Below are 21,220 nucleotides of genomic sequence, written 5' to 3'. Positions count from 1 at the left end.
CCTGCACCCCAGCAAAAAGTCTCTGGGGGAATGGGATGCTGCTGGTGTGTGGGATTTGCCTTCACTCCCTGTGCAGCCTCAGGAAAGGCTTCTTTCCCTTCAGGACCAGAGGGGTTCAAAGGGCCTTTCCAGCACATTCATTAGTGACTCTAGGCCAAACCAGCTTGTGAAGGGCTTTTCCACGGGAGAAACTTCCAATATGTAGTCCCTGTACCATGTCATCTGCTTCTTCAAGCTTATCCACCTGCTCCCATGTTAAACCCACACACAGCAATGCATCCACTCGTGACCTCCCCAGGCTGCCACTCTGGTATACACACTCAACACTCCTCAGTCCAATCCAGGGCTACTGCAGGGAGGAAGACTGATGGGGGTGCTGTTATTGGAACCTCCTGCCCTCTTCCCCCAGGTCCCAGGAGAGGTTCTGCTCCCTCCTCCCCTCCCTCTTTGCATCTCAGGTAAGGAGAAGGGAAACCAGATTAGCAGGATTTGACACCTGCAGTTCAGGCCAGCTGTCTTCTCTTATAGCACGGGGAGGGACATGGGCTCAGTGCTGTCCCAGCACCCATGGCCAAGGTGGCAGGGAGCTTTGCTTCCCCTGATAGAGCCCTCAGGAAGTCAGGGCTGAGACAGCCTCCTTCTCTCTGCCTACTTCCTCAGACAGTGGAAAGGGGAAGAGTGTGGAGCAGGTGAGACCTGGGAGAGTAGGATACCTGGGCTCCATCCTTCCATCTGGGGAAATGGTCTATGCCGTATTTTACCTCTAATGCCAGGTAACTTTTCCATGCACCTGGAGCCCTGAGAGTAATAGAAGAGGGACCACACCCGGGAGTGTAGAACAACAACAACAACAAAAACAGAGGGCTCAAGGGTTTTAGATTCATTTTCTGCCAACCACAGGAATGCCCCTGGCAGAAAGCCGGTGGCCATAAGCCAGTCCATCGCATGACAGGCCTGGAGACCTGTGGAGAGCCAGTTCACCCTGTGGTAGAGATTCCAGGCCCCTGGAAGGGCCAGCTCTGCTTGTCCCTAATCATCCAACCTCCTTGAGACCCTTGAGCCCTGGGTTCACAGGGGCAGCTCCAGGGGAGAGCTCAACTTCAGCCTGGTTCTGTCACTAGGCAGATTTGTGTGGCTCCCTTCAGACCCCTGCACCAAACAAGCAGGGAACCTCACAGTCTCTACCGCCCACAGGATTGAGACCAAGTTGCTTAGGCTTGGAACCTCCACCGTGGCGCCTGTGGCCTCTCCACGGTCATGTCTTTGCTGGCCCTGTGGACCCTTCCGCACCTAAGTTCCTGGCTAGTCAGACTGAACACATTTGTCCTGAAATATGCTGTTCTTTCCCCCTGGAACACTCTTCTCTACATTCCACTCCGAGAGGGCTGCTCAGCGCTCCAGGCCAGGTTCAGGGATCAGCTCCTCTGGGACACCATCCCTGGGCCCTGCAGGGCTGACTGCTCCCTCTTCTGTGCTCTGCAGTCAGGGAGCAGATGTCTCTTCTGGATCTGGTAATACTTTGGGTTTCATCTGCCTCACCAAATGGCACTGGGACCAGGCCTTGGTCGTTTGTATGTCCCCAGGCCCTGGAATGAGGCCCAGAATGCAGCAGGTGCTCAGTAACTATTTGATGAGAAGTGAATTAATGAATAAATTAGTAAGTAAAAGGGTGAGGGTGGACATTGCCAGGGGTTAGGCTCCCAGGATCTATGTATGGCCCTTGACTCAGTTCCCTGTGGGCCAGGTGGATAGGTCACTCACTGGGCTTAGAGCACTAAACTGAGCATGAGTATGCCCTCTCTCCCACACCCAAGTTGCCCAATGCAGTTTCCCAGGGTGATAAGTACTGATTGAGCAACCACTGTGTGCAACACCACGTGACATCTATCTCCCCACCCTCCAACTATTCTGTCCTGTTCCTTGAACCTGCCCAGCCCATTCCCACTGGGCCCTCTACTCTTGTTCCTCTGTCTTTCTGGAATGCTCTTTGTTCTGATCCTCTCATGGCTGCTCCTTGGATTCTTTCAGGTCTCAGCAAAAAACTCATCTCCTCAGGGAGGCCTTCCCTGATCTCAAGTTGCTGCTCTCTGTTCTCATTAGCCTGTTTAATGCTCTGTACCATGCTAACTCATATTTTTCTTGTTTATTTATTTGTCTGTTTGCCAATTGTCTTTCCCTCCCCCACCCCTCCCACAACATATGCACACATTGTTAAGAAGGCAGCATTTGGCCATCTTGTTCACTGCTGCATCCCAGCACTGGAATAGCACCTGGCACACAGTAGCTGCTCAGTAGATATTTAGTGGATGTTCAGTGAATGAGTATAAGTGAATGCCAGGCTTCTGGGAAAAGGGTCCAAGCCAGACAGTCTTGTCCTCAAGGAGTTCACGGTGCAGTAGTCAGACAGGTACCCGGAAAAGGCTAAAGGAAATTGATACAATTTGCCACCGTTGATAAAATCTTTCACCACCCACAGAAGCTGCATTGATTGCACATCACGCCAGGTGCCTCTGTTCTTTAATGTTCACAACCTCCCTAAAGGTAGGAATTACTATTTCCACTTGCCGGTGAGGGAGCAGAAGCTTGGGAGGTATGCCTGCCTCCAGGTCAAACATGAGAAAGAAGCATGGTTTTAAGCCCTCCCCTCTTTAACATACACTGAGTGGCCAGATTATTATGATCACCCCATCAGTACTTCGTTGGGCCACCTTTTGCCTTCAATACTGCGGCGATTCTTCTTGGCATTGACTCCACGAGATGTTCAAAGGTGATGCGAGGAATCTGACACCATGCCAGATGAATAGCACTGTCCAGTTCTGTGAGATTTGATGGTTGTGGAACCAGCTGCCTGATGGCTCTTTTAACTTCGTCCCACAAATGCTCAATTGGATTGAGATCTGGTGATTGTGGGGGCCACCTAAGCAAGGTAAAGTCTCCCTCATGTTCTTGAAACCTCTCCTGCACAATACGAGCACCGTGGCATGGTGCATTGTCTTGTTGGCAGAAGCCATCTCCATTGGGATACGCCATCAGCATGATAGGATGAACTTGATCAGCAACAATACTTAGGTATGTTGTGCTATTCAGACATTGTTCTATATGAATTAAAGGGCCCAAATCATGCCAGGAAAACATGCCCCAAACCATAACACTGCCCCCACCAGCTTGAAGGGTTGTACTCATGCATGTAGGGTGCATGCTTTCATGCTGTTTCCGTGAAATTATCACTCTGCCATCTGCATGATGCAACTGGAAACATGATTCATCGGACCACATGACTTTTTTCCAGTGCTCGGCTGTCCAATCCTTGTGTTCCTGTGCGAATTGGAGATGTTTTATCTTGTTTAAGTGCAGACAGCAAAGGTGTTCGAACAGGCCTTCGGCTTTCGTATCCCATACGATGCAGTGTACGGCTAATTTGCCTACAAACGTCAGGTGGGCAAATAATCTGGCCACTCAGTGTGTGTATGTGTTGTGTGTGTGTGTGTGTGTGTGTGTGTGTGTGTGTGTGTGTATTTTTTTAAGAGGGTGAGTGGAGAAGGACTGGTGCCTGCAAGAAGAGCTAAAGGTGGGGATGGATGGCAGGAAGGGTAGAGGTCTATCCCATCCAACCTGGGGTGGGGGACTCCTTTCTGCTCTCCTCTGCTCAGGGAGATCCCAGGCTGCAGATGGGGTTGGTTCTGTATGTCCTGCCTACAGGGCCTGATGGGAGAGGTCTCACCTGTTCTTACCCAAGCTTCCTGTCTCTCTCCCAGAGTCCCCAGCCATCCTGGAAAGGTTTGGAGTGCTCCCACACGCCAACACCCCCCACCCCCCACAGAAGAGTCTTTTAGCAGAGGGCCTTAGGATAACTCCTGAACACTGGGCCCCAGGGTCTATGCCTGACCTCCTGGAGTCAGCACCCCCAAGTGGGCTCAGCTGGATCACCTGAGAGTCCCTACCAGCTCACTCCTCCATCCAATGACCAGAGTGGTGGAGGGAGCAAAAATATGTCAGGAGACCTGAGTTCTGTGCTGGCTCTGTTACAGATTCACTGCGTCCTTAGCCAATAACTTCCTCTCTCTGGGCCTCACTATCCTGAATGCAGTGTGAGGGCTGGACTCAGAGTTCCCTCAATGTTTGATGAGCCTAATTCATAGGAATGGCCCTTTGATGATGCAGTTCCAGGAAGGGTGTGATGGGCAAATGGAATGGGAGGTTTAGAGGACTTTCCAGTTGCCCTGTTCATTATGGGCCACAAATGGTCACACCTGCTCGTGAAGTGAGCCTTTCCAGAGGCGTCCTGCCAGCTGTCTGGTTATCTCACACAGTGCCAGCAGCATGGTGTGTTTGGGGAAAGACAGAAAGGTGGTGGGGACAAGATTGGGGAGGTAGGCTAGAATCATGTTGGACAAGGTGGAGGGAGAGGGAGTGCTTGCTTTGCTCTGTGAAGTAACATGTATACATGCATGCAGGTACAGTGTGTACTTGTGCACAGATCAACTTACGCATGATTTTGTGCATGGATAGGTATGAATACATATAAGTGTGTGCCTTAACCACATACATGTACATTTTTGTGGGTGCATATCTACCTGTTTGAACTTAATGTATGGATGAGGCCCCAGATTTGTGAGCTCAAAATGTTGTGTGTTTATGCCTGTGTAGGGTGTGTGTGGGGGGGGCCTGGGGGCTGCATGGTTCCAACTTCCTTGGACACTGGGAAGGCCCGAGCTGTCCAGGGCCACCTCAATGGGCAGCCTACCTGGCCCTTGGTGCCTGGGGGCTGTAGCTAGACCCCCAGGAGGAGGAGTTCCATTAAGCTGGCAGCTTTAGGATATGAGTTGGCCATGGCTCAAGGGCACAGTTGGGCAGGCAATTCTTTGGAGACCTTCCTGGGGGAGGGGATCTAGGTTCAAAACAGAACCATGGAGCAAGGTTCCAGGCGACTTGTGATCTGGAAATGGCCCCAAGCTTCAGGTCCAGGTTAGGGTGCTGCTCTTACAGCCAGCAACTGTATAGGCATGGACGTCAGAGCTCAGGAAGCATCCCGGGATAGAGGTTGGGGTGGTCCCCCTGTGGGTTTCAGAAGCCCAAGGGTCCAGCACCCACTCTGATGGTCAGCTCCCCCTCTCTCCCCTCCCCCATTCTATACTTGGGGAAACTTCATCCTACTGGATTGTCCTACTTCCAACCCTACTCTGGACTCTCCCCCCTCCCACTCACTGTGAGCAAGCAGGCACCTTCAGGCAGGACAGCACTGGACTTCAAGTGGGAACGCTGTGTGTATGTACACCGGTACACTCTCAGCTTGGCCACACTCTCCTTGTGGCCCCAGAAAGTCATTTTGTGCTCTATCTAGGCTTTGTTTCTGCCTGTCCAACCCCACTGGCCAGGGCCTCAGGCCAGGTTCTCCTCACTTCCATCTTGGGCTACTGCAACCATCAATTTCCCGTCTGCCTCTCAGCCTCTGTGCTCCACCTATTGGACCCCACCTTCCTGTCTTTGCTCACACTGTCACCCTCTGTCTTCCTGGTCCCTCCCTTGCCTCGTTAACTCTCCTCCCAGAAGTCTCTTCTCTGACTCTCCTAGGTGGGCTTCTCTCAGACTAACTCCACACCGCACGTCTCCCTTAGTGAACTAGGAGTGCATGTAAGGCAAGGCTGGTTCTTTTCCATCTTTATGTTCCCAAAGCTCAAGACAGGCCTGGAACTCAGTAGTTGCTCACAAAGTATGTGTTAAAAGAAAGAAAAAAAAAAAAAGATAGAGAGAGAGAGAGAGAGAGAGGGAGAGAGAGAGAGAGAGAGAGAGAGAGAGAGAGAGAGAGAGAGAGACGTGTTGAAGGAACCCTTGCAGAATGCTCATTACTGCCCTTTCACTGCCCTAGGAGCCAGCTGTTTTCCTCCCTTACCCCCAGGGCTGGGAGCATAGCAGACCCCAGGGGGGTTCATAGAGGGCTGTCATCGTGCAATTCCGCTTCTCTGCTGCCTCCTGCTGCTGAAGAAAAGAAACTGTTGGAAGTTTCTCTGCCCTGCCTTGGGGATAGGAGAGACATTTTTTGGAGTGCAGGGAAGAATGGCTCTCCCTTATCCTGAATGTGCAGTATTCTTCATTCTCCTAACAACAGCCAGAGGACATGGTTGGCGCTGTCCTTCCCTCACTCCAAAGCCCACTCTCCATGGAAGCGTATGAGCTGCAAATCATTCCCAGCTTTCCAGGCTGGTCAAGGGGCCTTCTGAGCACCTGTAAAGTGTGGCTGAATTACAATTCTTTATTTATCCATTCCCTGTCCCTCCCCTCAGACCTGGCCTGAGTTACCCCCAAAGGCAGGGATCACCTGTTCATTTGTTCAACAAATATTTATTGAGCATCAGCCTCATGTTGGGGTTTCTCTGATCTCACTGACCTGGGTGGATTTGGACTTTGATCTCAATCTCTAGCCCCGACTTGAGATTGGCAGACAATCTGTTTTCAGACATGGGACACTCAATAGGAAAATGGGGAGGGACTTTGGATCCCCTCTAGGTCCTCTAAAATGTATGTTGAGGGGAGAAACGGCCCCCTCTGACCTCGGTCCAGGCTTCCTGCTATTAGCTGTGGCCAGACCAATGAAAGCCCAGAGGAACAGACTAAGAACCAGTCTCAAAGCAGCAGTGTGGCAGGGGCCCAAGTCAGGGGCTGCTGCGGGCTGCACTGCCAGCACCATCCTGCCTCCTTGGAACTCCACTAGTAAAACCAGGGCAAAGGAGACGGTTGGACTCAAGGACCTCTGAGGACCCTCACAAGTCTGTTACTTGGGGACTTGTGAGAGGGCCCCCAGCCAGACCAGGAAATGCAGAGCTGGAACTAACCACTGGTGATCCCAAGGCCCACGGCTTCCGCAGCTCCACAGCACAGTCCACACAGGAAGGCAGACACAAGGGATGCCACCCTGCCACACTGGGAGCAGGTGCCCTCTCATCTGCTTCTGGGTCCAGGCCTGAGACTGGGGTGGAGGGAGAATGTTTAAGGAACACATAGCAGCCTGTGTTCACTGAATGACACCATGGGAAAGGTGCCAGATGTGGTTGGAGACAGAGGCCCCAGGCCAGGCCCTGCCAGACCTGCTCTGTGACTGCAGACAAATCCCAGCTGTAGTCTGGGCACCCGACTTCATGGCTAGCAACCCTACTTCACAATCCCCCTGGGGAGTCATCCTCTGCGCTTCATCCCCCACCCCTTTGTCTAAAGTATGTGCCTGTCACTGCCTGCCCTCATCTAGGCTGGGTGGCTTTGTAGGTGTCTTATTGCCTCTAATACCCAGAATGTATCCAGGAGCCAGCCCAGAGTAGGCCATCTGGCTCCTGGAATTAACAAATGTCATGTGTTAGGATAGCCATGAAAACACCTGCAACTTGGCATGTGTTCTCAATGTGAGCCCGCTGCGAGGAGCTCCGGCTGATGGCTTATAGAAGCCATGAGCTCCCTCAGGCTCACAACCTGTCCTGTTCTGCATCAAAGGAGCCCCCTCCACCCAAAACTACATTTCCTGGGCTCACTTGCCAAAAGGTTCCTGGTTAATTTGGCCCATGGGAGACCCTGATGCTAGAGGACAGGTGGAGAAGTGAGGGCTCTTGCTTCAGATGCCATCACTGCCAGTGCCCGTATCACCCACTCCTTAGTATAAGGTCTTGCCAGGGAGTCCTTCTTGTGGTGATCCCACTTCTGGCTCTGGTAACACCCTCTCCTCCCTAAGAGTAGTGGCTTCCTGCTGTTGCCAATCTTGAGGTTGCCAAACCTTCCTGTCTGCCCTTTTAGTTCTCCCAGCACCTTTGCAGCTCATTTCCCATATCAGATCCCCACTGAGTGGAGGAGGCCATTTGCCTGACTTGACCCCTGCTAGATCTCTCCACTTCACCATCCCACCCTACATCACCCCTGCCCAAATCCTGCTCTCCATATTCCCCAGCCAGACCACAGAGACCACACAACCAGGTTAGAGGCTGTTTCTTTATACAAAGGTAATCAACACTATGGATCCACCAGCATGCTGCTGCGGTTCACATTGGTCCTTCTCACCACTTCTGGGGCAGAAGTCTTAAGGGGTGGGGAGTGAGCAGTCACTGCAGGGGAAAAACACTACACATGCCGTGCACACCAGCTGGGAGGTCCCAAAGGGCAGACACAGAAACTATACAGTCAAGAGTACTATACACAGTGACAGGAAGGAAATGCAGAGCTGGAACTAACCACTGGTGGCTACTGACAACCAAGAAGCCCAGCTGTGCCACTACAGAGTTAGGCGTCATCATATAATCAGTCTTGCTTCTGCAGCTACAAAATGGGGACAATAAACTATACTTCACAAAGTTGTCATGAAAATGAAATAAGGGCCTAGCTGATTTTGCTCAGTGGATAGAGCATCGGCCTGCGGACCGAAGGGTCCCAGGTTCAATTCCAGTCAAGGGCACATGCCTGGGTTATGGGCTCGATCCCCAGTAGGGGGTGTGCAGGAGGCAGTCAATCAATGATTCTCTCTCATCATTGATATTTCTATCTCTCTCTCCGTCTCCCTTCCTCTCTGAAATCAATAAAAATATATTTAAAAAATCAAAAAAATGAAATAAGGACATATAGCAAAGTACTCAACATAGAGCCTGGCACAGAGGTGTTTAATAAATAATTTTTTGTCAAGAAAACCTTAGCTCAGAGAGGATCTTCTTTAGAAGGTCAGATGTAAGATAATTTCCCTAGAATTTTCCATCAAGCAACCAGGATCCTTGAGCATTCCTTGGAGTCTGTACTCTGTGGAGTGGGCAGGGCCCTGGAATATTCAGTGGCAGGGCAGTTGAGGGGGGTGTGGGACTGGACCCCTAAGGAGACTGCTACAGAACCTGGGTAGACACAGGAGTTAGGAGCTGTGCCAAAATGGTTCTGCACGTAACACAGGCCGGAGGCAGGCTGGTAAGGAGGCAGGCTGGGAATGTGCCCCGGAGCACAGGCTGGCCAGGAAGCTCGTTTCTGGCCACTCGCGTGCTGCATCTGGGCAACAAGGGGGCTCGGGGACAGGTGAGGGTAGCTGCTTTGTGTGGGGTAGGAGCCGGGCACAGGGTTCAGCCTGGAATGGAACAAGAGAAAAAATGGTTATTCAGCTAGAAATGCCAAGGCACATAGCACCCTCAGACATTCCACATGAGAAAAGCTTGGGGTCACTGTGCTACTTCGTATTACAACGTGCTTTGGACAATGCTGTTACGGACTCTAAGTACTAACCAGGGAGAAAGGTTAAACTCAATGAAACAGAAAACAGATGCCCAGAGAGGGAAGGTCCCACTCATGGTCCTGTAGCAAGCCAGCAGGAGGAAGGGACATTGGGCTCATGAATGAGACCACCTGAGTGTAACCTACTCGCAGCAGCTTGCAAACCAGGTGGAGATGGGGACCAGATCACAGTAATCAGCGGCTGGCTCAGCAATTCTACCCAAAGAGAAAGGATCCATTCCTGTGGGAAGGAGGGTGGGAAGGCTCTAATGGGGTAACAAAGGGCTTGGGCCCAGGCCTTGTCTGCTGTGAGATTTTCTACCTGCGATTTCAGGAACAAACACTCACTCACAGCTCAAAGTCCTGGCTGGCTGAAACCAGGTGTGGGTAGCTATCTGTGCTGAGGCTCAAGACCCCAAAAACAGACACATGTGGCTGAGCCTATGAATGGAGGCACAACCTAAGTTTTACCCTCTGAACTTTTGTGCAAAGTTCCAAATATGGAGAATGAATGCCAATACCATTGATGTCTGTTAGGTGATTGGACTAAACCTGTGTACATCGTAAGTAAAACCTGACCTTACAAATCAAATGTATAAGTAAGTACTGACACCAGATACTTAATAGCACTTCAGGGATATTTTAAAATGTAGAGGTTTTGGCCTACCAGAAAAGGGACGCAAAGCTGTCTAGACAGCCATGTCAACTGCCCAAACACGTGTTGTAATATTGCCCGTGTGCCTTGTCAGACCATCTGACACTGTGTCCTGTTCTGGGTGCCTAGAGCATGCCAGAATAATGAGGGACCAAACATGGGAGGAACTGAAAAAGTTACCATGTCCCCCACCCAGATCTGAATGTCACGGTGAAGCAGGATCACACTGGCACAAGTGAGTCAGTTATAGAGAGGTGACTGCAATTCAACATGAAGAACTTTCTCATCAGGGCCTGCCTTGGAGTGAGCTCCCAGCCACTAGGGCAGGGGTCCTCAAACTTTTTAAACAGGGGGCCAGTTCACTGTCCCTCAGACCGTTGGAGGGCCGGAGTATAGTTTAAAAAAAAAAACTATGAACAAATTCCTATGCACACTGCACATATCTTATTTTGAAGTAAAAAACCAAAACGGCAAAAACACCCGCATGTGGCCCGCGGGCCGCAGTTTGAGGACGCCTGCACTAGGGGGTGAAAGTTAAGACTCGGTGACCTTGACCACAGCCAGCTGTTTCAGAGGGGACTCTTTCACAGAGTGGGAAATTGCATTCGAGGACCCTTAAGTCCTCTCTAGACTCCATGAGAACAATTAAAAGTCCAAAAGCCACAATTCACCTCATTCTATATTTAAACAGTCTCCCACACAGTTAGACCTCAGGAATTACTTGTCTGGAGCAAAGTCGGTGAATGTGCATTTTTTATTTTTGCAATTATCTACCTCCCCCAAATATGTGTTTTGAAAAATGGTCAAAGGGCTTTGAGCCTGTGAAGGTTGAGAATGTCCACCTCCTGAAAAAAGAGCAGCCTCCAATTTATCCCAAACCCTATATCCAGGCAGTCACAGAGGGCAACATTTACCTCACAGATGGCTGAAGGCAAAAAGGGGCCACTGGCATCCTGACTTCACAGTGAGCCCTTACTTTTAGAGGAACTATGTCATCTGAGCATGGACAGGAACCAGAGAAGGACAAGAGGCCAACAGTGTGGCACAGTGGAAAGGGAGTAAGGAAGACCTGGAAGCAGGGGACCCTTGCTCTAGACTGAGCTTTCCTGCCTGTGTTACATGGAGAAAGACTCTTGTCCTCTTCGGGCCCCCTCTCTAAAAGGAAGCAATGAGGCTACAAGAGCTCTGACAGTTTGCTTACACTGTTCATTGAGAGTTAATGAGCCTGGACTAGAAATAGTAAACTTCACCTTCTCTTGCTGGGTGGCCAAGAAAACCTGATCTCTCATGTCTTGGGGTGTGCTACCTCCTAAGCCACCAAGTCAGCTGTGTGGCCTGTCTGTGCTTCATACATAGTATGCCATGCTAGAGCCTAATCTAACCTGCAGAGTGCTTGTCAGTGCTGAGCGCTGGTAATATCACCGTATAGGACCACTCCCTCAAGCTCGCTGTCACAGTCAGTCACAAGTGCTTCTAATGCCTTCCCCCTTCCCATTCCTGCTCACTCCCTACTTCAGATGCAGTTGGCCAGAATCTAGAGTGCTCAGAAGACATCTGTGCATAGATTTTCAGGGCCCAGGGCTACTCACATCTGTTCCTTTTTTCCCGTGGCACTGAACTAGTCACACCATCTACAGGCCCTGGAATTGCTTTAATAAGATTTAAGAGTTCTGTAACTTACTTCCGGTTCTGGGCTGCCCTTCTTTCGGCCGAAGAACCTGAGATGTATTTGAATACTGAAATCCTCCTCATAAGGCTGAAAGGGAACGTCTGGTCAAGCTTCAATGCTATTTTCTCTGAGAGGTCGAAGGAATAGCAGTATGTGAGGCCATCTGAGGTTGGCATATTAAGTAAAATTGGAAGCAGCTAAAGAGAGGAGTGCCGAACACTCCCCAGAGAAGAATACAGGTTCCCACATTTAATATACAGGGGCATTAGTGCTTTTTCCACCATAAACTCTGGTTTTTCAAGCTCAGGGGAAAACAAAATTTAAGTTTCCATCCCCTATACCTCAGAGGGAACAAGGCCCAGCAAAAGGAGAGGGCAGAGCCCTGGCTGGTGTGGGTCAGTTTGTTGGGCATCATCCCAGGCACAGAGGGGTTGCAGGTTTGATTCCCAGTCAAGGCACGTGCCCAGGTTGCGGGCTCAATCCCCAGTGGGAATTGTGCAGGAGGCAGCCAATCAATGTTTTGCTCTCACATTGATGTTTCTATCTCTCTCCTCCTCTCTAAAATCAATAAAAATATATTAAAAAATAAAAGTAAAAAATAAAAGCAAGGATTGGAGAAGCAACTATATGCTATCCACAGGAAACAAGCTTTGAATATAAAGACATTAAAAATGTAAGGATGAGACAGAGAAACCAAGACGGCGGCATAGGTAAACACCTATACTGCCGCCTCGCACAACAATTTCAAAACTGCAACTGGAAGACAGAACGGACATCGTCCAGAACCACTGGAAAGCTGGCTGAGTGGAAATTCTACAACTAGAAGGAAAGAGAAAAGGACACTGAGACTAAGAGGAGCTGTGGAGGACTGAGGTGCAGAAACCCATGCCTCAGAAAGGGCAGGCAGCTAAATACGCGGCTGGCTTACTCACGGCGCACGAAGAGGGCAGGCAGCAAGCGCGTGGCTAGCTTTCTTGTTCGGGAGGGAAACAAAACCTCCTGATTGCATGGAAATCCAGTTCCGGGTGAGACTTTGGGTACCCAGACTCATTTGGGAAGAAACTGGACTGTCTGGCAGCGGGCGAAACTCAAGAGCAGCCTTCTCTCAGAGGTGCGTGAAGCCATTGCCACGGGACCCTGAGACACCGGCCCTCTTAAGGCGGGGCTGACAGGAAACCAAGGCTGTCTGCTCCACCCTGAGACTCCGCCCCATCCAAGCTGAGCACAGAAGCTCCCAGTGGAGACACAGCTGATCCTCACAGCCAATTGGCCTGGAGGTCAACTCCCCCCAGTGATACTAACAACAATCTAGGCTTAATTACAGCAATACTGCACACACAGCCCATAAAGGGGTGCACCAAGAGTGTCCACCTCAGGTAACTGGGGAGGCTGAGCTACTGGGCCCTGCTAGGACACCTAGCACACAAAGCCACTCCATCAACTCAGGGAAGAAGCTAAAATGTGGAGACAAAGAAACAGGTCACAAATGAAAGAAATGGATGAAAGCAAATGACTGGATATAGAGTTCAAAACCACGGTTATAAGGTTTTCAAGAATTTCCTAGAAAAGGCCAATAAATTTAGTGAGACCCTCAAGGATATGAAAAAGGATCAACTAGAAATTAAGCATACACTGACTGAAATAAGAAATATTATACAGGGACCTAAAAGCAGACTAGAGGATTGCAAGAATCAAGTCAAAGATTTAGAATACAAAGAAGCAAAAAACACTCCTCCAGAAAAGCAAAAAGAAAAAAGAATCCAAAAATATGAAGATAGTGTAAGGAGTCTCTGGGACAACTTCAAGTGTACCAACATCAGAATTATGGGGTGCCAGAAAAAGAGAGCAAGATACTGAAAACATACTTGAAGAAATAATGACTGAAAACTTCCCTGACCTGGTGAAAGAAATAGACTTACAAGTCCAAGAAGCACACAGAACCCCAAACAAAAGGAATCCAAAGAGGACCACACCAAGACACATCATAATTAAAATGCCAAGAGCAAAAGACAAAGAGGGAATATTAAAAGCAGCAAGAGAAAAACAGTTAATTACCTACAAGGGAGCACCCATACGATTATCAGCTGATTTCTCAACAGAAACTATGCAGGCCAGACGGGAGTGGCAAGAAATATTCAAAGTGATGAATAGCAAGAACCTACAACCAAGATTACTCTACCCAGCAAAGCTATCATTCAGAATTGAAGGTCAGATAAAGAGCTTCACAGATAAGAAAAAGCTAAAGGAGTTCATCACCACCAAACCAGAATTATATGAAATGCTGAAAGGTATTCTTTAAGAAGAGGAAGAAGAAAAAAATAAAAATTATGAACAACTAATACGTATCTATCAACAAGTGAATCTAAAAACCAAGGGAATAAAAAATCTGATGAACACTATTAATTGGTGAATATAATAGAATCAGGAACATAGAAAGGGAGTGGACTGACAATTCTCGGGGGAAAAGGGGTGTGGGGGATGCGGGAAGAGACTGGACAAAAAGTGTACACCTATAGATGAGGATAGTGGGGGGGAGGTAAGGGCAGAGGGTGGAGTAGGAACTTGGTAGAGGGGAGCTATGGGGGGGGAAAAAGAGGAACAATTGTAATAATCTGAACAATAAAGATTTATTAAATTAAAAACAAACAAATAAATAAAATATATAAGGCCGAAACCGGTTTGGTTCAGTGGATAGAGCGTTGGCCTGCGGACTCAAGGGTCCCAGGTTCGATTCCGGTCAAGGGCATGTACCTTGGTTGCGGGCACATCCCCAGTAGGGGGTGTGCAAGAGGCAGCTGATCGATGTTTCTCTCTCATCGATGTTTCTAACTCTGTAAAAAATCAATAAAATATATTTAAAGGGCTGGTCCGGAGGTAGTGAGTTATCACAATTGATTGTACACAGTCAGTTACAGATTGAAGTCCTCCTTCTATATGCCTCCCTTCTCACTACTGCATTTGACTAGCCAAAATAAATAAATAAATAAATAAAAAAAGGATGAGCCCTAACTGGTTTGGCTCAGTGGATAGAGCGTTGGCCTGCAGACTGAAAGGTCCCAGGTTCGATTCCGGTCAAGGGCATGTACCTTGGTTACAGGCACATCTCCAGAATGAGGTGTGCAGGAGGCAGCTGATCGATGTTTCTCTCTCATAGATGTTTCTAACTCTCTATCCCTCTCCCTTCCTCTCTGTAAAAATCAATAAAATATATTTAAAAATATATATATAAGGATGAAAAAGTATATGCCATGCAAATCCCAATTTTAAGAAAGTAGAAAGTTGGAATAACGATTAGTATCAGACAACGAAGACTTTAGGGCAAAGAATATTAACATAGAATAAAAGGGTCTATTTCGTAATGATAAAAGGGAACGCATTAAGATGACATAACAATCCTAATTGTGTATGCATCCAACTATAGAGTTTCAAAATATTTGAAGCAAAACCTAATGAGAACTGAAAGGAAAAAATAAATCCACAATTTTAGTTGGATTTCAACAGTTCTCTCAGTAATTGAGAGAACAAGTATAAAGAGAAGGCTCTGCCCACCCCTTTTGCTGTTCCTTGACCTAACTGACATATATTAAACTTTATACCTACCAACTGCAGAATGCACCTTCTTTTCATATACACATAGAACATTCACCAAGATGTACCAACTGCTGGGCCAGAACTGACGTTAAAAAAGCTGTAAAATTACTAAGGATAGGCTCTGTTTCTAACTATCCCTCTCCCTTCTTCTCTGTAAAAATCAATAAAATATATGTAAAAAAAATATATATATATATAAGGATGAAAAAGTATATACCATGCAATTCCCAATTTTAAGAAAGTAGAAAGTTGGAATAACGATTAGTATCAGACAACGAAGACTTTAGGGCAATAAAATAAAATTAGAAATCTATATCAAAAAGAAATCTGGAAAATCACCTAACTTTTAGAAATTAAGCAACTCACTTATAAATAAACCCTGGGTCAAAGAAGAAATCCCAAGGAAAATTAGAAAATACTTTTAACTGAGCGATGACACAACGTATCAAAATTTGTAGAATGCAGCTAGCATAGTGCTTATAGGGGAATATTTAGGTTCCAATTTTCATATTAGGAAAAAGGTTTAAAATCAATAAAATAAAATAAAAAGTAACAGCTATGTTATCAATGTGTACTTATATACTACCTATCCCAATAGATAATTGAATCACAAATTAAAAGTGATTTTAGGAATGTAGCTAACTCCAATACAACCAATTCTAATGTTTAAAAGAGTAACCCGCCCTGGCCAGTGTGGCTCAGTTGGCTGAGTATCATCCCAAGGTTACAGATTCAATTTCTGGTCAAGGCACATGCTCGATTTATGGATTAGATTCCTAGTAGAAAGCATGCAGGAGGTAGCTGATGGATGTTTCTCTCACATTGATGTTTCTTTCTCTTTCCCTCTCCCTTCCTCTCTCTCTCTAAATCAATAAAAACATATTTTAAAATAATAATAAAATAAATAAATATTTTAGATTCCCCCCAATTGCCAAACTATTTATACAAGGGATGTATGTAAAGCTTGTCCTAAGTTTTTAACTACCCAGATGGTAAAAGCCTTTCATTAAAAAAGTGGGCGGTTTTTGTTGTGCTCGTGCACACACATGGATGTGTGTGTGTGTGTGTGTGTGTGTGTGTGTGTGTGTGTGTGTGTTTATGAGAAAAAGATTAAACCAAACAAAATTAAAACAAATCTGTTTCCTATTCCTTTCATGGAACATTTCCAGTTCATGGATATTTCAGATTCTTCTAATGAAAACTCTTAACATAATTAGTCCAATGTACATTTACACCTTAGTTTACAAGGGAAAAAAAAAATCGAATCAGAAATTTTTGTTGTTGTTAATCCTCACCCAAGGATATTTTTTCAAAAGATTTTTTAGAGAGCATGGAAGGGAAGGAGAGAAAGAAAGAGAGAGAGAAACATCAATGTGAGAGAGACACATCGATTAGTTGCCTCCTGCACTTGGCCACGACCAGAGTGGGACTGAACCTGCAACTTAGGTACGTGCCCTTGACCAGACTCGAACCCGAGACCCTTTGGTGCATGGGCCAATGTTCCAACCACAGAGCCACACCGGCCAGGGCTAAATCAGAATATTTTACCAACTGGAAACACTAAGCTGGCATGAAAAGAGAGCTATATTGATATTTTCCAGAGGAGGAAATTCTAGCCTAGAAGAGGGAAGCAACAGATCTACCCAAGACCATGAGGTTTTCAAAGCTGAAAACTATAACCTAGATTACCTATATTTGACGCCATGGCTCTACCTACATGACCCCTCTAGACTCCCAAATTGGTTGACTCTTTGGAATGTCAACGTTCTGTCATTCCCTTCTAGGAAGGATACATGCTAGCCCAACTCCAAGTCCACAGACATTACTGAGAAAAGAGGTCTGAGGAATGAGCCAGGAGGCACACAGCAGGAGCCACGGCACCAGTACTGAGGGTACAACCATGCCGAATACCAGGGCCCTCCTCATCCGGGAGCGGACAACATTGACTCCCAGCATGGCAAAGGCCACTGGGGTGAAACCTCGGGCATCCTCCACTTCCCCCAACTTCAACAGCGACGACACGGTCTCAAATGACAGGTAGATGATAGCAGAGATGAGGGCGAAGATCACGGTGAAGAAGCAGTGGCGGACGGTGCCCACGGTTCTCTCAAAGTTGCCAGCAAAGCGCCAGATGATGACAGCACCACAGAGCAGGGAAACTGGATTCTCATAGACAAAGATGTAGGTCACCAGCCTGTAAACTGTAGAGGGAGTTGGGTTAGAGGCCTGACAATGGGTTGCTCCAAGGTAGGAAAGACAGGTTACAACCCACCTAGGAAAGGGGGAGTAGCTCCTAAAATAGAGCACTGAGAACTAGTGAAAATCAGCCAGATAAGCAATGGGAAGCAACAAGGATCAGAACCCAAAATAGAGGCATAAATGTCTAAATCCCTGCTCTTTCCCACACCTGGAGTAAGTCTTATCAGTGACTGATTTCCATGTGGGGAAAAAAAATACTTTTTTTTTAGCACGAGATGGTCTTTGAATTTGTAATTTGCTTTATGCCCCCTTTTTAGGTTTTAATACTGACCTATCTCACCAGGCAGTTTGAGGGTTAATTAATTGTAACAGCTTCAGGGTGGATTGAGTGGGTGTCCCTTAACACTCTGTATGCCAGTCTCCTCGGCTGTAATCCTGACCTCTCCTTCCATAGTGGCTGTTCAGAGGAAGAAAAAAGGGACCATGAATTATTTTGCACCTATAAAGATCACTATAATCCTATCCAGTAAAAGGGTAATATGCAAATTAACCATCACTCTGTCACAAAGATGGCAGCGCCCATAGTGGCCGGGGCACTGGACGCTGGCAGCGTTGCCCCGACCATGAGCCCCAGCGTCCTGCATGCCCCGGCCCGTGGAGAGAGGGCAGGCGGGCCTTTGGTGAGGCCAGCCGGGGCATGGGATGCTGGCATCGTTGCAGGCCGGGCTGAGGGACCTCCCTCCCCCTCCCCCCCCCGGGCATGAATTTCGTGCACTGGGCCTCTAGTCTAGATATAAAATTATCACTAACAATATAGGTGTAAAACTCAGAAGTCTTGCTTACCCAATCCTACAGGTAGAGTGACACTTTATGTGCAATAAGACAGCAAAGTATTTAACTTGTCTAAAAGCAGACATGTCTTTCGTACTTTTGTCCTTGTAGGCCAAAACATTAAACTGAAGAAAGGGGACTGGTGAAGTGGCAGTAATACTGGCCTTGGAGCCTAAAGACTTGGAGTGGAATCCTGGTTTTATCATGTAAGGGAAGGCTGAACTTAGTCAAGTCACCAGGCCTCTTGGCTTATTTCCTCATTGTGAAGTAACAGATTATACTTGAGGCCTTCAGAGGTCTTTTATGTGTCTGATACTCATATGCCCATGAACCCCACACTCAGGGAAGCTGTAAATTAAAGAAAAAGGGGAGCTCAGTTTAGGCTGACATTTTGCATCTGTCTATGACCTCTCTGTATCCCAGTGGGGGAGTTTTAGATTTGAACAGGGGGGCAGGCTGTGATCCTCAGTCAGGCCATCTCTGTTGGGCTTCATTATCTGAATTGTACATGATTATTTGTCAAATACTTCCACAACTAAAATTTCAAGTATAATGTGAAGACTCTAGAAGCAATTCTATATGATTTGGGGATTATATACCCCAAAGCTCCAGTTCCAAAACATCACACGATGAAAAGAAAAATCTAGGCTCTGTCTCAACTGACTTACAGTTCTGTTTCTCTGCATTAGGCCTCAGTCTCATCTAACGGGCAATAATAAAGCCTACATAACGGTATCATCGAGAGGATTAAATAATGTGAAATTGCTTTGCAAAACAGCAAGTCATATAAATTTCCCACTTCCTCCCCAGAAAAGAATGGAATTTTACGAGCAAATGTTTATACGTAACTGCTCTGCAAATTTCTCTCCCCCAAAGAAATCTAGCCCCTCTCCCCATTAGCTGGGAATCCGAGTCAGGATTAAGATACAAACGAAGAAGCAGAAGAAATTCTAAACCTCAAGAGGCCAGTTCGCTTATACAGGGGTAGCCACAGATAAAGCTGTCATGTCTTGATGAAGACGCGAGGGAAAAGACATTCCAGTTAGGCCCTAAAGCAGACTTGAGTGTGTCTATGACAAGGGAGGGGGAAGAGGAAAAATCCTTCTCGGAACGTGCGCATGGGTGAATGAAACCTGTTTCCTAGCGAATGAATTGCGGGGGCCTTCATCAGTCCAGTGGAGACAGGGAAGGGAACAAATTAGAGCAGGGAAAGACTGCAATGATGACGAAGCGGGGCTCTGGAGAGACAAAGACGTGGAATGTGGGGCTGGTCCTCCGGGTAGAGAAGATGATGATGATGCGGACGGAGTGGCTGGAGGTAAGGCCTGATGGCGCAGGTGCTGGGAGGCCAAAACCCAGGGCCTGGCGAAGGCGGAGGAAAAAGGCTGACACCAGGCGCTCGCGCCCGCCCTGCTCACCTTGCCAGTTGCGCAGGCAATCGGAACGCAGAGAGAGGCCGGAGGGCGGCAGGGGCGGCTGCACCGGAAACAGGCGGGGCCCGGACACCAGGAGCGAGAGCAGCGCCGTGAAGAAGGTGGCGGACGGCATCTCTGCACGCAGGCACCAGCTTCGACGTCCGGGTTCCGAGGCCGCCATAGCCACCACGGCTCCCGCGCCTGCTGGGCACCACCAACTCGCCGGGCTCCTTCCGCCTCCCAGTGGCGATCTCCCCTGGCAACAGCGGGGCAGGCGGCCGGAAGCTCCGCCTCCCCCAGGCCCCGCCCACTTCGAGCTGCCCAATCCGGTTGCGGGGACCAGCCTCCCTAGCGCATAGGCAGCGGGGAGTCCTGCCTGCACCTTCTACCTCCGCGGGCTTGTGGCCCCGCCGTGCTTCGGCCTGTGATTTGAATTTCATCTCCGCTCTAGGTACCTAATGACTATTGTCCCTTGTGCTTTACAGAACACTCACTTCTCTCTCTCTCTCTCTCTCTCTCTCTCTCTCTCTCTCTCACACACACACCACACACCACACACCCCCTTATGTGTGTTTATCCCGGTTATAGGGATGAGATCTGGGGAGGTCCTGGGTCATTCAGTTAAGTGGCAAAGACGGAACTAGAACTCAGGTCCTCCCACTGCTAAGGAACAGGTTGGGGACCGGGACACCTATGCTATGGCCTGGATTTGGCCAAATGTACAGCTGGGGCAGCCTTCCGTGGCTGGTTGGAGAGGCAGGAATGTGAAACTAAAGAGGGATTCTATGAAGGCACTGAAGTGTTAGGAATGTAATATACCACCTTAATAACCAAGATTTCAGCACTTGAAGTTAGAAACACGCTTTTGCCAGAGAACAGCTGTTTAAGGTAGAAGAACACTGGAATATTGTTGCCCTGATTACAGATGCTCTAGAAGTTGAGGCAACTTGCCCAAGGTCCCAAGTGGGGCATGGTAGTACTGGGATTTGAACCGGGCTTGCTAGGCTCCAGTGTTCTGCCCTTTTCCCTACATTTCCCTCTAATGTCCTGCCTCGGTCTGTAAATTTGACTTGAGGCCACACGGACTCCTGAAAAATAAATGCGTCGCAATCTGTGCTGGATATTCAGATCCATTCTCAGGCCCTACTCTGCCCCTTCTCTGAAGCTTTAGCAGTGTCTGTGTTCCCTTGAACATCAGGAAGAGAACCAGAGATTCTTCTTTTGTGTTTAGTATTAAAATATAAGCATAATTTTCCAGACATAAATATAAAGCAGCGGGGCATACTTAAATGAGTACTGTGTACATGTAAACTAATGCTGCTCATGACACAGCAGTGGGCATGAAAATAAAGGTTTTACTCAACAGGATGAAAGATATAAATCAGGATTGTGGTGGAGCAGCTAAAAATAGTGGGCGGGAACTGAGGCTGCTGGAACTGAAGTCTGAGCCTTGGAAAGAGTAAGGAGGTGGTGGTCCCATCTCCTCTGTGCCAGTCAGGCCATTCCAGGAGTTCTGGGTCTACTTCTAGACCCACATTCTGAAAAAAAATATGTGGAAAAACTATAGCTTCTCCAACAAACAGTGACCGGGATTGGGAGCGGGGGGGGGGGGGGAAGAGGGAACAAAGAGACTTTCCTTTT

General features: G+C 47.9%; 1 protein-coding gene across 3 annotated transcripts; it reads right to left on the bottom strand.

Moving 5' to 3' along the window:
• Nucleotides 1-8,611: 8,611 nt before the first annotated feature.
• RHBDD2 (rhomboid domain containing 2) lies at nucleotides 8,612-19,852 on the bottom strand. 3 transcript variants are annotated; one of them, XM_008141463.3, is made up of 4 exons: nucleotides 19,583-19,852; nucleotides 16,928-17,335; nucleotides 11,556-11,706; nucleotides 8,612-9,076 (listed from the first exon to the last, which is right to left on the bottom strand). In XM_008141463.3, exons 1-4 carry the CDS (start codon nucleotides 19,758-19,760, stop codon nucleotides 8,722-8,724), a joined length of 1,092 nt encoding a protein of 363 aa, XP_008139685.2. In that variant the 5' UTR covers nucleotides 19,761-19,852; the 3' UTR covers nucleotides 8,612-8,721. The 3 variants fall into 3 exon arrangements, with proteins under 3 accessions (XP_008139685.2, XP_028001116.2, XP_054570827.1); XM_028145315.2 differs by lacking the exon at nucleotides 16,928-17,335 and having other exon boundaries at nucleotides 19,583-19,827; XM_054714852.1 differs by lacking the exon at nucleotides 16,928-17,335 and having other exon boundaries at nucleotides 11,556-11,670; nucleotides 19,583-19,827.
• Between the last annotated feature and the right edge of the window lie 1,368 nt (nucleotides 19,853-21,220).

Source organism: Eptesicus fuscus, chromosome 4, assembly GCF_027574615.1.
Source record: "Eptesicus fuscus isolate TK198812 chromosome 4, DD_ASM_mEF_20220401, whole genome shotgun sequence".
Taxonomy (NCBI): Eukaryota; Metazoa; Chordata; class Mammalia; order Chiroptera; family Vespertilionidae; genus Eptesicus; species Eptesicus fuscus.
Note: the sequence above shows the minus strand (reverse complement) of the source record. Positions and strands in the feature narration are given on the sequence as shown.

What these genes read in the sequence shown, in the direction of transcription:
- RHBDD2 (XM_008141463.3), bottom strand. Translation starts at nt 19,760, where the DNA reads ATGGCGGCCTCGGAACCCGGACGTCGAAGCTGGTGCCTGCGTGCAGAG. An exon ending in TTGCCTGCGCAACTGGCAAG is followed by an intron (nt 17,336 to 19,582) that starts GTGAGCAGGGCG and finishes CTCCCTCTACAG; the next exon opens with TTTACAGGCTGGTGACCTAC. An exon ending in ACTTGGAGTTGGGCTAGCAT is followed by an intron (nt 11,707 to 16,927) that starts GTATCCTTCCTA and finishes TGCCAACCTCAG; the next exon opens with ATGGCCTCACATACTGCTAT.